General features: G+C 55.1%; 1 protein-coding gene across 4 annotated transcripts in view; it reads left to right on the plus strand.

The window, feature by feature from the left end:
• MINDY4 (MINDY lysine 48 deubiquitinase 4) overlaps nt 1-14,022 on the plus strand; it is a 104,611-nt gene that overhangs the window by 62,625 nt on the left and 27,964 nt on the right. For 3 of the 4 annotated variants that reach the window (XM_035020848.1, XM_035020847.1, XM_035020849.1), the window contains 4 exons: nt 60-161; nt 1,751-1,814; nt 2,897-2,962; nt 7,892-7,959. In XM_035020848.1, the coding sequence (XP_034876739.1) occupies nt 60-161; nt 1,751-1,814; nt 2,897-2,962; nt 7,892-7,959 (300 nt within the window). Of the gene's footprint in view, nt 1-59; nt 162-1,750; nt 1,882-2,896; nt 2,963-7,891; nt 7,960-14,022 lie in introns of all 4 variants that reach the window. The other variant, XR_004682056.1, reaches the window with a different exon arrangement.

A 14,022-nucleotide genomic window follows, 5' to 3' on the forward strand; every position in this document is an offset into this window, starting at 1 on the left:
TGCCCCGTCCCTGGCTTGTGTAGCCATGGGCATAAACACACTCTCTTTTTCCTCCTCAGGCAGCTGCAGCCTTCCAATGCCCGCAGGACCCACTGCCTCGCTCTGGCCATCGCAGACATCGTGTGGCGGGCCGGGGGCCATGAGAGAGCCGTGGTCACACTGTGAGTGCTTCCCAGGGCTGTACACGGGGCTCCACTCACGCGTTGGCCCAGCTGCAGGCAAGCTGGCTGTGCGCTTTCCTGTCCTCGGAATCGTCTTCCCACCCAGCTTGTCTGTGTGTCCTCCCGGACGCTAGCCCTGTGCCCCATGGCAGCACGAGCCCAGGGGGGCAGCCCCCCACAGGGAGAGGCCCAGAGGGGCCTCCACGGAGCTCCAGTCTCCTCTCTGCCTGGCCTTCCTCCCTGGGGAGCCTTGGGGGATGCATCCCATCTGAGAAAATCTCAGACCTCTCAGGAACCAGTCACCCTCTGCTTCATATGTCTCTCCTAGTCCCCGAAGCATGCTCCCTTTCACTTTGTCACTTGGACCCCCGTTCCATGGAGGAAGAGACTTTCCCTGCCCCCTCTATCGCTACTGCAGGCCACATGGATGGTTTGCCGGCTCTTCAGTCAGGCCCTTCAGAGTGGAAGCATCACTTCATCCCAGGCCTGTGGCTAAGCTTTAGTAAAAGGGGTGCCTTTGGGGGCCAAAGACTACACTCCGGAGCTCCCCAGTGTCTTCATTCCTGGGCTCTGACCTGGTGGGTCAATAGAGCATACTGCTTAAGAGAAGGGGCTCCAGAGGCTAACTCCCAATGCTGTTGTTTATTGGCTGTGTGACCTTGGGCAGCTGACTCAACCTCTCTGTGCTTCATCTGTTTACTCATCTGGAAAATGCAGATGATAGCAAGGATCATCTGGTAGAGTGACTTGAGAATTAAATGAGTCAATATAAATAAATTATCTATAATAAATGGTAATATTATCTATCCATTTAAATCATTTATCCACATAAATAAATGGTAAATAATAATAAACATGAAGTGCTTAGGACAATGTCTGGCACATACTAAGTACCACGTCAGTGTTAGATATTATTGTTCCTATGGAGCTTGTCCTCGGTCCTCGTGTTCCAGTGAATACGTTATTCCACATTAACCCTGGCCCTTAGCATCTGCATGGCAGCCCTGAAAGCAGATGGGGCAAAAATTCAGTTTCTCCCTGTTTTACAGATAAGCAGACAGAAGGCCAGAGAGAGGCAACAGCTGTTCCCAGCCTACGCAGCAGGCTAATGGCACTGTGGGCCCCACACCCAAACCCCGCTTCTAGTGCCCGCCTCACCGGGCTGCACATGCCTGGTGTGGTTGTAAACAGATGGTGATGGGGCTGGGGTGGGGAGCCTCAGGCCAGAGGCTGGAATTCCTCACGGCCCTGAAAGCTAAGGGCAAGTCAGCATTCCTTTGTCTGGAAATCTGTCAGTTGTGGGTGAGAGGCAGACTCGCTCGTGCCAGGACTTGGGTTTGGTTACCCCGAGCTCTCCTTCTGCCGTCTTTTCTCCATTCCTTTTCCCACCCCCACTCGTGGCGTCCTCTGGGCCCAGCCCAGTGGGTGAGTTCAAAGTGGAGGGGAAACGAGAAACCCTTGGTCCCATTCTTTCCTCCGGAGCCACCTTTTGATTTGTTCTCAGTTAATGGCACATGTGGTTTCACCCTGGCTCAAGGGCACGTCTTCTGTCCACGCACAGGACTCATGCATCTCCCTTTCCTTTTTAGGGCTTCAGGAACACAGCAGTTCAGTCCAACAGGGAAATACAAAGCAGATGGAGTCTTAGAAACAGTACGGCTTTCTGGAAAATTATCACGCAACCTTTGGCTTTGTTTGGGGACGGTCTCCTTTCATATAAGTAAATCCTCCCTCAGCTGGGGATGGGCCAGCCCTCCCTGCAGCCCAGGCTAGCGGATCCTCCACCTGGGATTGGGGTGGGGGCCGGGGTGGGGGGCTAGGGGGTGGACTCTCGCCAGAACTGCCCTTGTGGCCGAAAGGCTGATGGGTGCCCGGTCACGTGGAGCCTGTACAGAGAAGAGCGGCCCGTGCGTGATGCCTTCTGGCCAAACCGCAGCCGTCTCTGTCCCTCTCTGTCTCCTCAGCACCCTCGCCGGGGTTGTGAGAGGGCAGGGGGGTGGCATGGAGATGGAGGGGGGAAGTTAGAGAGTGGGGAACAGAACACCAGCCATGAAGCCAGACCTAGTTTGACCAAGTAAGGGAAAGAAATGGAAGACGTGAGGATACAGACACAGTGACATTTCCCACAAACGCGCCTCCTCTTCACAGAGGACTTTTATTTGACCTCCTTTGTTTCCTTTGACCTAAGTTTGGGCCCATGTGGCCCTGGGATCCTAATTAGGGATCTCCCCTGGTCGGGTGTTCTCTCTACAAGTGGTTTTTTTCCTGAGCTGCCCGAGAAACCAAAGGAGACTGAGACCCACGGCTTCCCACTGAACTCAGGACAGTGAGTTGGGCTCAGAGCTGGCCCGGCAGTGGTCAGTTGGATGGGATGCCCACCCCGGCCCCCCGTGCGCCCCCAGGTGCTTCTCAGATACCTGTGACTGGTCCGCAGGGGTGCAGCCACGCGTGATGCTGGCTCCTTCACTTGAGCTCCCCAGTGTCTTCATTCCTGGGCTCTGTAGGCCTGGTGCAGATGGCAGGGCAGACTTGACCCCGGAGACCCCAGCTGGGCCCTGTCTGCCTTTTAAGTCACACGCAGGCATGGGGGTGCCTCACTATCCCGGCTCCCGAGGTCGCTACTGTGACTGCAGGGACATTCTCGAGTGGGGTCTTGTAGCTACCGGAGCCAGGGTGGGACATGGAAGCATCTGTGGGGCTCGGGCAGCTCATGCTGTGGGTTCGTGTCTCCTCAGCTCACACTGCACAGTTTGACCTGCTACGAGGAGCTGGTGACTTTTCTTCAAGAAAGCATCTATCAGGTATGGACAATGGTTTATATGGGGGTTGTGTGTTGTTAAGCCATCTGCTCTCTTTGGTGGGGACCCTGCTGGATACAGGACCTTGCTTGGTGTTCTGGCTGGCTGGCTGGGTCCTCCAGCACCCTGTCTGCTGGAGGGGATCTGTGTACCCACTCCTTGCTGTGAGATGGGGTAGCACATGTCCAGGGCCTGAACAGCTCAGAGTGCCATGGGGATTCAGAGAAGGGTTGTAGCCTGGCTGGCTTTGTGGAGGAGGGAGTGAAGGCTCCATGGTAAAGGATATGATCTCTGGAGCCCTCAGCCTGGATTTGAATCTAGGTTTCACCCCTTACATAGTAGCTCTATAACCTTGGGCAACTTCTTTAGCCCTCCTATGCCTCAGTTTCCTCATCTGTAAAATGCGGCTGATAACAAGAGTACTTAGAACTAGCGCGCTGGGCTTGATGTTGTCATTGACTTTAGCTTTTGTTGTTGACGTTATGATCACCATTAGCGTGATTATTTAAGGCCCCCTTGAGATTGGTTAGCTGGACATGTGGAAATGAGGGGGACGCCTTACAGGGGCAGGGTGCAGCACAAGCCAAGGCCAACAGATGACCTCTGAGATCCCCAACCTCAGGGTCTCATTTTCTGATGTCTGTGTGTCAGGATGGAAGGAAAGAAAGAGCGCCAAGCCTTTCTGTCCCAGTGTGCAAGCAAATCCCTCCTCTGTGCCTTTCCTTCAGCCTTCTGAGCTGTGGGACCAGCTCTTTGAGGCTCCGGAGAAGGCGACCGAGGATTTGCTGGTGAGCCCGGAGGGTGGGAGAACTTGTCAGATATGGGACCAGGCTGGACACTCCTGCTGTCAGAATACTCTCCTCTTGTTCCCCGAAGGCACTGAGGGTCTGGGCATAGCCTAGGAAGAGTGCCAGCCCTGATCTCACAGATGCTTCTTGGGTAGGAAAATGGGGCCTGCTTGGAGACCCTTGGGAGGCAGGGGTGCAGTCAGTAAGACACTGATTCACCCCACACTTTCTGCCCCAGAGCTGTTGCCTAGGGATAATTCAGCTCAAGAAGCCTGGCCCATGTTCTCAGCTTAGGATGCTGCCTTTCTGCACTGACTGTTCCGTCTGGCCTTTCTGGGAGGTGCGAGGGAGGGGCTCTGACATGGGAGGGGTCCTGGCCTCAGCCAGCCCTCCCTTGCTCCCTGTCCCTGGCTCCCTCTGGTTCTTCATGGGCGTAACCCAGTGGGCTGTGTGCTGATGCAGCCTGCTCACCGGCTGGCCCAGAGCAAAAGGGGCCTGGGGCCCTCCTCTGGCTTAATCCTTGGCCACATGTGGCCTCAGGAACATCACTGGGCCTCAGTTGCCTCACCTAGAAAACAGAAGATGGAGCAGTCAGCAGATACTTTCAGCTCTTTATTGTCCAACAGAGGTTTTTAAAGAAGAAACTTAAATGCATGGAAAAGAATGTCTTCTAAATTAAGCAGCATGCGCCATCTAAATAAGCAGAAAGGATCCTACTCTTAACTGCACTCAGAGCGTTGTGAGAATGCAGCAATGCATCCAAGAGCGGAGCAGAGCCTTATCACCTCGGTGTGTGTGTTTGGATTGGGGGGGGCAGGCCCCCGGGCACCTGTGTTAACACCCAGGAGAGGGAAATGCCCTGGGAGGCTTCTAGGGGACAAAGGAGAGTCCTGGGGCAATTGCTTGCAGGCTCCAAGGGACTGTCCCCACCCACGGATGGCTCCGGCCGGGGTGATGCCTCTGCACCCAGGCTTTCTACATCCTCATCTGTGAAATGGGGTCTCCCTTTTCCCTCAATCCCTACCCTAGGGTTTTGGTGAAGCCCAAGCAAGACAGCGACTATGGAAACCATTCAGAGTTTGGGGCGGTGCCAGGGGAGGGGCCGCCTTCTTCCTGTCGTACCTCTGGACCCAGAGCGACTCCCCCTCCTCACTTGGCTCTAGTCCCTCTGTGCCTGTGGTCAGTCTTTGGCCCTCCTCACCTGGGAAGGTGGTGTTTCCCCCACCGTTTAATTATGTTTTTGCTGGAAGCCGTTGAGCTGCCTCAGCACCACCCTCACCAAATTCATTTTTCATGGCCTGGGCCTAAGAGGGGTTCCTCGCGCCAGGCCTGGAAATGAGCACTCTGCCCAAAATAAATAGCCTCCTTGCTGTGTTTTCATTCCTGCTCACCCTCCGGGCGGGAGGTCTGGCCGCCCCCTGCGAGCCGGCGAGGCCCCCGCCCTGGCCTCCGATTGGGGTTCCAGGGTGGGCTTCAGTCTCTCCAGGGCCCAGCAGTGCTGGAGAACGGCCCTTTCTTCCCAAGCCATACCAGACATTTTTTCTGGACCCTCACGGCGGTTTCCGGCCCCAACTGCCTGTCTGGGGAGCTCTCCTTACAATGCAGGCACCTTGCCCCGTGGCCTCCCATGTCTTGGCAGCTTGAGTTTGATGAGATAATTTTACTGAGTGTTTTTTGTAAAACAAAATGGAATATTGGTGCCATTCAGTCGTGTTCGGCAGGGGCCAGCAGCCCCAGGCAGCGTCCTTTCTCCCCGTTCTGTCATCGCACTAAGCAGCCCACATGGAGGGGCTCGCGCACGGCTCCTGGGCAGCTGTCCTTGAGGGAGTCCCGAGGACCGTGGACTACACTGGCCTGTGTAGTACCAGTAGTCCTCCGTGTTTACACAGATGCAGGACATGCAGCGGGCTCCCGTGTCCCCTGCTTCGTGGGGGCGGAGGGGAACAGACCAAGAAAGTGTCATGGCTCCCCCAAGACAACGTGCGAGTCCATGGCAGTGGTTGGGTGGCTTTTCAGAAGGAGAGCCTTTCAGATGGAGAGCTCTGTCACTCCCCAAGGCAACACGAAAGTCCGCAGGAGAGCTGTGGCAAGGATACTGGTCCTCCCAGGCCCATGTCCCCCTGTGCAAGGATATCAGTAGGACTCTTTGCAGTGACCAGAGCACTTCCACAGACTTGGTCTCACAGACTGTGCACCAGAACCCAAGGAAAGATGCAAGGATGGGATTATCATCCTCGTTTTGCAAATGGGGAAAATGAGGGCAACAGAAGCGAGTGACTGGCCTGAGATCAGAGAATTATGATGAGGTTGATTTAAGATAGTTGTTGATTCATTTATTTCACTTCCAATCCCCCCAAAAGATTCTGTTATTGATAACTTTATAAAAATAAGAAATTAATTATATAAAAATGATGTCTTCAGGGCTCTTCTGTGCTCCAACCATAGTAAACCTGCCCTCTCTTGCCTCTGGGCCTTTGCACGTGCTTTTCATCTTGCCTGGAACAACGTTTCCTTCTCTTCTGATTCTTTCTTGTCCTTTGGATTTAGATATCACTTCCTCCAGAAAGCCTTCCTTTACATTCCTTCCTTCCCTTAACCCTGAGTCTGCTTGAAGGCCCTCTCTGCGTGTTTCCAGAACACCTTGCCTTTCTTGTCAGAGCAGAGCCCCTCCCTCACTCTTTTCTAGGTGCTTCTTCTTTCTTCCCTGTGTTACTTCCCATGAAGGCAGATCCATGTCCACCTTGTTCACAAGCATAGCCTCAGTAGGGAGCATCCTCTTGGCACGAAAGTTCACACAGAAAAATTTTTTTAATGACTAATCGAATTACTGTATGAAACTAGAGACTATGTTTTGAAGGAAAGAAAAGATAATTTTATCAGAAGCTTGAGCCGAAATAATTACCACAGTTGAGGACCATATTTGGCTTGGAGCTTCCTGGCAACCCAGGCAAAATGGAAATATGATAAATTATATCATTCTTACGGTTTCAGGAAAACAAGCTTCTTTAGGTCTGGTTTCAAGTCCACAAAGAAACTGACCACACATAAGGAACACTGACTCTAGTCTGGCAGCATCTGCCATCACAGCTCACAGATGGGGACAGGTGTCATCCCCAAAGTGGGATAAGTAAGGCCTTCACGTGGAACCGCAGCTGGGGGCTGGCGTCTGTCTAGGGAGCCCGAGTGACCCAGCCCATCCCGTGAATAGAATACTCACAGGCCGTGTTCTACGGGCTTCACAGGGGTGATCTCACTACTCTCCACAACAGCCTGATGAGGGTCGGTCCTACTATCATCAGCCTTGTTTTACAGATGAGAAGACGGGGACAGCAAAGTTAGGGAAGGTCGCTGTGCTCACTTAGCTTAGGAGTGGCACAGCCAGGATTGAAACCCAGGCAGCCGGGCTTCGGGCGGTGGGCTCTAACCCAGAGTTGGGACTAGGGGGAGATGAATAAGGTGTCCATCTTGGGGGCAGAATTCAAGGAGATACCAAAATCCTCAGTAATCAGCAAAAATAATATTTTTAAAATATCAAAATTAATAAAAAAAATCCATAATGAACAAAATACCAACAATTTTTGAAAGACGGGATCTGTCCTTGCACTTGCACGGTTCACCTCACTCTCCCCGCCGACCCTGACTCTGTCCCCCACCTGCTCTCTGCTGCTTTTAAGATAGTGCAGGTCTTTGGAGTAAGGGATTCGGAATCCGATTCGGAATCACAGCGGTGTGACCTTGGGCCAGGTGCTCGGCATCTGGGCCCGTTTCCTTCTGTGGCAGAGGGCAGGATTAACAGTACTGTCACACAGGCCGGTGGCAGTTTTCAGTGTGATGAGGCACATAAGACGCCTGCACGGTGAGGGAGGCTGCCCCGCTGCTGTATGGAAGCTTCCAGGACTCGGACGTCATGGGTGTGCTCCTTGGTGGGCAGTGTCGCTCTTGTTGTCACCCAGGCTGGTGTGCTTCCCATCACTTAGGGGCCCTGTCGTGGAGCCCCCTGGCAACCTCTGGGACCGGGCTGGCGGCAGCTGGCTCAGGGTCAGGCTACTCCCTGGGTGTGCCCCCACCCCCACCACTCCCCAAGGAGGTGAGAGGAAAGGGAGTGCAGACCTGGTGGGTGCTCATTGCTTTCTCTTCTTCCCAGTTCGAAGCGGGTCCCTACGGATGCATCCTGCTCACGCTGTCTGCCATCCTGTCCAGGTCCACAGAGCTGTGAGTCTCTTCCTCCCTCAACTCCTGGGCTGGGCTTGTCTGTCTGGTTCACTGCTGCCCCCGACCCGAGCCCAGGGCCACGCTTGGTGCATAGTGGGCGTGTAGTGAGCGTGGTTGAGAGGGTGAAGGAAGTAGTGGAGTGGGGGATGGTCAGTGGTGGGGGGAGAGCAGTTACGTGTGTGTTCAGAGCTACCTTGTCAATCTCCCCATGTACGCTGCGGCTGACTGGAGAGACACCCTTGCCCACAGAGCTTACGGTCCCCCTGGGGCCCTGGTGGAACGGCAGTGTGTACATACTTAAGCACACGTGTGGACGCTCTTGGGACATGTGTGGGGATGGGCAGTTGAGGCAGAGGCCTGGGAGATGACTGAGGGCCCCCACAAGCTCAGGAAGGGGGGGCTTCACTGTAGGCCAGGGCAGTTGGAAAGCTGCAAGGTTTGTGTCCAGGGCCAGCCCTGAGGACACTGGTGGGCGGGTGCCCAGGGGCCTTGGAAGCAAGAGGACTTCAATTCCATGCAGCCTTATCAAATGCAGCCTCCCGAGCTGCCTGAGAGCTGCACTTTCTCCATCACGCTCATCCTCCACGAGCTTTCTAGGCCTCTTATCCATATTTGTCACCTGGGCATTATGTCACCAGGGAGGGTAGCAGATTAACAGCACGTTAACAGTTTCGTAAAGTACAATTGATTACTGCTTCCTTTTCCAAGTAGAGAGCAGACTCTAGAGGGCATGGGGGACCTGGGGAATGAATTTTCACTTTAGGGGATGCTTGCTGGCAGGGGCTGATTTGGGAACAACCCCAAGCAGGTGGGCCTTGAGGAGTGGGGAGGCAGAAAGAATAGCTATGTGGTGCCCAGGCTGGGGAGGCCCTGGCAGAAGGAGACGCTTGCTCCCCGTGGCTGGGCCTGTCCCATTCCCTGCGGGCTCTGGCTTGGGTGGGAGGAGGGCGCGGGGGCTCTGTGGCCTCGTGCCGCCAGCCTGCTTGCTGCTCGCTGCTGCTGACCTTATTAAATGTGGTGCATGCATAGATCTTCTAATGGCATTTTTCTTCTAATCCTGCCATAATGATATGATTCATTCCTGGCCGGAGCTCACGTGCATGGAGACCATAAGCCGCACCGCCTTCTCCCCAGGCCTGGGTTTGCTAATTCCTGGCTGCCCAGGTTGAGTGAGGGTCTCTGGGTGTGTGGGTGAGACCCTGGAGCTCACGGAGGGGAAGCTAGGCTGTCAGAAGGGCCGGGCTTGGTGACATCTGGCTGTGTGATCTCTTGGGCCTCAGTTTCCCCATCTGTACAGAGGACCACTGGCTCTGGAGGTCTAGGACTCTGATCAGAGTGTCTCTGCTCTGGTGGTCACCGGGGCAGCTCCTGCAGGACCTGCTCACCGGCCTGGGAGCTGTTTACATGTGCACCCCTGTAGGGAGCAGCTCTGGTGGCCCTCTCCATCTGCAGGGGCCTTCAGAGCCCCATGTCCAGGCTACTCTTCTCGTTGTCCCGAGCTGGAGGACTTGGGCTGCTTCTGCCCCTTCCCTGCCCCATCCAACCAAGCCAGGCAGGGGTCAGTCCCTGCCCAGGCTGTGGCACCTGCGGGGCATCTGGAGGTAGGGGGGAAGGCTGCCCTGCTGGGCCTGCACAGCCTCATGCTAATAGGCCACAGTCCTCCCCTCACCACACACACGCAGACATGCAGACACACATACACACAGATTCACAGACACAGACAGACACACAGATACACAGGTACTACGTACACAGATATGCAGATACACATACCCGCACACACTGACATAGACCCAGGCATACACATCCACACACACAGAGACACAGAGATACACACAGACACGCAGACACACACATGCACACGAAGACAGACACACACACATACAGATGTACAGACAGACAGACACACACGCAGACACAGGCACACAGACCACAAGATCTGGCTGGAGTCACCTCCTTCCCCTTGTTCTCAAGACAGAGGAGTGAAATTGTATAAAGATGATCTCCCTCCCACTTAGGGCTCCTGAGGACATTCCTGGGTCCCGGAGGCTGATGGTGTCGGAGCCCCCAGGGGCAACTTTGGCCGGCCTGTCCCCTGCCTTCCAGGATGCTTTAGCACTGGACCCAGCAGAACACTGGTTGGGCTTGTCTTACTCCTGGGCCTCCCCTTTCCTTCTAAGAAGGCAACGTAGAGGACCCTCTTATCAGCAGTAGGAACGAGAGTAAGCAACACCTAGTAACCTTCCTGTGTACCCGATCCTATGCTGCAACATTTTACACCGGAAACTTGCTTCATCCCCTTACAGCCCTGTTAGGTGGCACTGTGATTCCTATCAGCCTCCCCGTCTTTCAGATGAAGAAACAAGCCTGGCCCCAGGCTCACACAGCTCAGCCCAGACAGCAGGGCCCCAGACCAGGCTCTTTGGGTTTGCCGCTTGGTTTCAGGCCTGAGTCTCTACTCTTTTGAGTCTAAGTTTCTCACTCTGGGAAAGGGGGATGATAATTCCTGCTTTACAAGATCAAATGAAGATTTATAGGTCGAGTGCTTGGCTCGGCTCCTGGTAGGTAGCAAGCCTTAGGTGATGGCCACTGCTCATCTGACCCTGTCACAGCTGTGCTCAGAGGCGTCTTGTGTCCCATCCTGTCGTGTCTTGCCCTCAGTCTTGGCTTGGTGCCTGGTGGTGGAGACATGACCACGGGGATGTCCTGCAAGTGGAGATGGGTCCACAGGTGGTGGTGCTTACCCCCGCAGGCACGTCCTCAGTGGCCCGGGGGGCTCCCTGGGTGCTCTGTTCTGTTGCTCGGGGGGCAAGAGAAGGGGAGGTGGGAGCCTGCCCTGGGAGTACGCCACCCAAAGCTGTGCTTGAGAAAGACCCTTACCTCTGTCTTATTTGTTCAAGTTCAAAACCACTTCTAGACAGACTGAGGGCTTCGGGTGGGGAATGGGGCAGGCTTTGGGCACAGGGCTGCTGGTGACATGGAGTGGAGCCGGTCACTCCTGCCTGTGGTCTGGGGGGACTCCCTGGAAGGGGTGGCGGCATGAGGGGAGAGACAGACCAATGGTGAGCAGGAGAGTGGCCTGTCGAAATGGTGCCTGGATCCTGTGAGAGATTCACACTGACATTACTTACAATAACACCTTAGCCTTCCTGGCATTTCCAGGGCTCCTCTGAAGGAGCTGTTCTCTGGCCTTAGAAGGGGAGCTCCCAGAATGGCCCACGCCTCCTCCGTGCCCTTCACACACTCCAGAGGTGCTTCCCAGAGCCTCTGGTCTCCGTTCTCAGGACAGATGCCAGACCTGGCCGCAGACTTGCTGTGATTTCCTTGGCAGTGACGACAGTCCTGGGATGGTGAAAACCCACTTCACCCTGGCCTGCAGCAGGGGCCGGCAGCTTGCAAAGGGCACATGGGGCAGATGCCATCCAGCACAGGCTCCATTTGTCAGGCTGAGCTGATAGGCTCGTCTAGGGCAGCCCAGTGGGTGACAATTCACACGAAAGCATCCCACTCATTGGCTGAGCTGTAGCTTCAGGATGCCTGGGTCCCCATCTCTGCTCTGCTGCCAACATGCTTATAGCTGACCCAGCCTGCACCTTCGGCCCTTTACCTCTAACAGGGGGGAGGCAAACCAGTGCTTCTTAAACTCTTCCTGTAGCGAACCTGAAATCTGACCTTTTTCCAAACAAACTATAAAAAGCAGATGCAGCAGGATTAGAGTCGGGCGAGGGGGGAGGCAGAGACCCCTGCATGCCCCTCCCCGTCTCCCAGCCTGGCCCCAGGAGACCCCTGTTTGGAGAAGCCCCAGCTTTGCATACACAGCTTACCAGCTGTAGGACCAGACGATCCCCGAGGGCCTTCCTGCTCTGGAGTTCAGATTCAGCCTCACCAAACCCTTTGATGCCGTGTCAGGGTGATCTGTTACTACTTTGGGCAGTTGAAAACATGTCCTGGTGGCCCGGAGAGAGCTGTTTCTCAGATCATGTGCTGTGCAGTGGCCAGGGAGAAGCTGAGTAGGGGGCTGGGAGTCCCCCGGCTCTTCACAAGTATAGCATGTCCGTGTGCACTCATGTTGGTGTGTGCGTGGGTGAGGGATCCGTGAAGTGGCAGGGCTGGGTGTGAGATTATGTGGCTGTTGGTGGGGATGTTGGAGATTATGTGAAGGTGACTTGATTGTGTGAGTGTATGTGTGTCTGAGGGCATGGCCATCCCTCCCTCCAAGTGAGGGCTCTCAGACGCCTGCCTGAGGCCCAGGGGCAGGCCTTGTGCCCAAGTCAGTGCCTCTTGTCCATCGGCTGTTCCCAGCTCTGGGGGGAGCCAGGGTGAGGGAGCCAAGGGCAGACGCGAACGCAGCCCGGCACAGCCTGGCCACTTCACCCTCAGAGGCCAGAAGAACAGTAGCAAAGCTGGCCTTTTGAGTTTTGTTTACCGGGGCTGACTGCGAAGCCTTGGGAAGGTTTTATTTTTTTCCACTTGATTTCCAGCCACCTATTTTCCTTCCTAAGATCTTGAGTTGCCTACAGTAAATCTCATACAGGCTTTCATGCTTACCTAGCCCCACCGCTTTCCAAACCACATGGCCTAGAACTTTCCCCAGCATGCTCTCACAAGTCCCAAAGACGCTTGGGGCCCTGGGGTCGAGGGCCAGCTCAGAGCCAGACCTGCGCAGTGCAGCGCAAGGGTGCCCCAGCCCCCAGGGAGCCAGCAGTGAGCCAGGGCCTGGCACGAGGGAGGGCTCCGGAGATGCCCACTGGGTGGCTGAGAACTGGCTGGTGAGGGGAACAGCCTGTGAGGAGACCCTTTTCATGCCTCACACCCGTGGCACTCATTGCAGTGGCAATGTGGGCCGGCCAAAGGCAATCTTGAAAGTCCAAAATAGGCAGTAGTTTGCCATCTGCTGAAGTAATTTTTGAACAGTGCAAGCCAGGCCCTGAGCGTGAGGGGCAGCACTCCCACCATGGTGGCTTTGTGGCTCTCTGTAACTTTCTCCAGGAGAGGAAAAACAACAGCACGGTTTATTTCTTTGTGGAAATAGCCCTGAAAGAAAGCCAACCATGAGTGTTGGTGATACAAAGGCAAGTGACAGAAACTTGATTCTTAGCCAGCGTAAGCAGAAAATAGCACTATTAATTGATTCATATCAAAAGCCCAGGGCTTTAGGAGTGGCTGGATCCAGGAACCAGACAGCGTCTTTGGAACATGGTGTCCCTCCTTCTGACCCGTCACGCTTCTTTCCTCTGTCTCAGCTGTGTTCTCAGGAGGGCCCTGCTGCATGGTGGGCTCCTGTGAGCCTGGCGGAGAGGAAGCCCCCTTTTTATTTTTTAAGATTTCTTTTCTTTATTTCAGAAAGAGACAGAGGCACAAGTAGGGGGAGGAGCAAAGGGAGAGGGAGAAGCAGGCTCCCCGCTGAGCAAGGAGCCCGACATGGGGCTCCATCCCAGGACCCCGGGATCACGACGTGAGCCAGAGGCAGACACTTAACCCACTGAGCCACCCAGGGGCCCTGAGGAAGCCCTTTCTCCAGTGCCCCTCAGCCTGCTGGCAGCCATGACCCCATTCCTGACACCTCATGGTGGCCAGGCCTGGGCTGCACCCATCATGGGGCGTGTGAACACAGAAGGCCCAGAAAGCAGGCAGAACCTACAGAGGGGGTACCACACTGACTGGGAAAGGGGTGGGCTATCTAGTCAGGAACTGGGAGCTTGGGATTTATCAAGGAACAGGAGAGCAGATGTGAGTTTGGGGGTGGGTCAGATCTGGGCCTTAATTGAGGCCCCCACAGGCTCCCCTCAGAAACAAAGAAAAGCAACGACAATGCTTCCAGATCCAGCAGAGCTCACTGAGGCAGACCACCTCAGTAGTGGGCTGGGCCAGTGGTTTATGGCATAAGGATTTGAGCAGGGGGCTGTTCTTGTTGAGAATCCCAGGTTCTTGGTGGTCCCAGATGTGCTGTTGGGACGGGAGGGGGTAGATGGGATACCCCTCAGCTTTCTCCCCCACCCTCCTGCTGCACCTGCCTGGACTCTTCCAGCCCAGAATAATGCGACACACACAGAACCACCCGGG

The sequence above is a fragment of the Mirounga leonina genome, unplaced genomic scaffold, assembly GCF_011800145.1.
Source record: "Mirounga leonina isolate KUSES-001 unplaced genomic scaffold, KU_Mleo_1.0 Mir_174, whole genome shotgun sequence".
Taxonomy (NCBI): Eukaryota; Metazoa; Chordata; class Mammalia; order Carnivora; family Phocidae; genus Mirounga; species Mirounga leonina.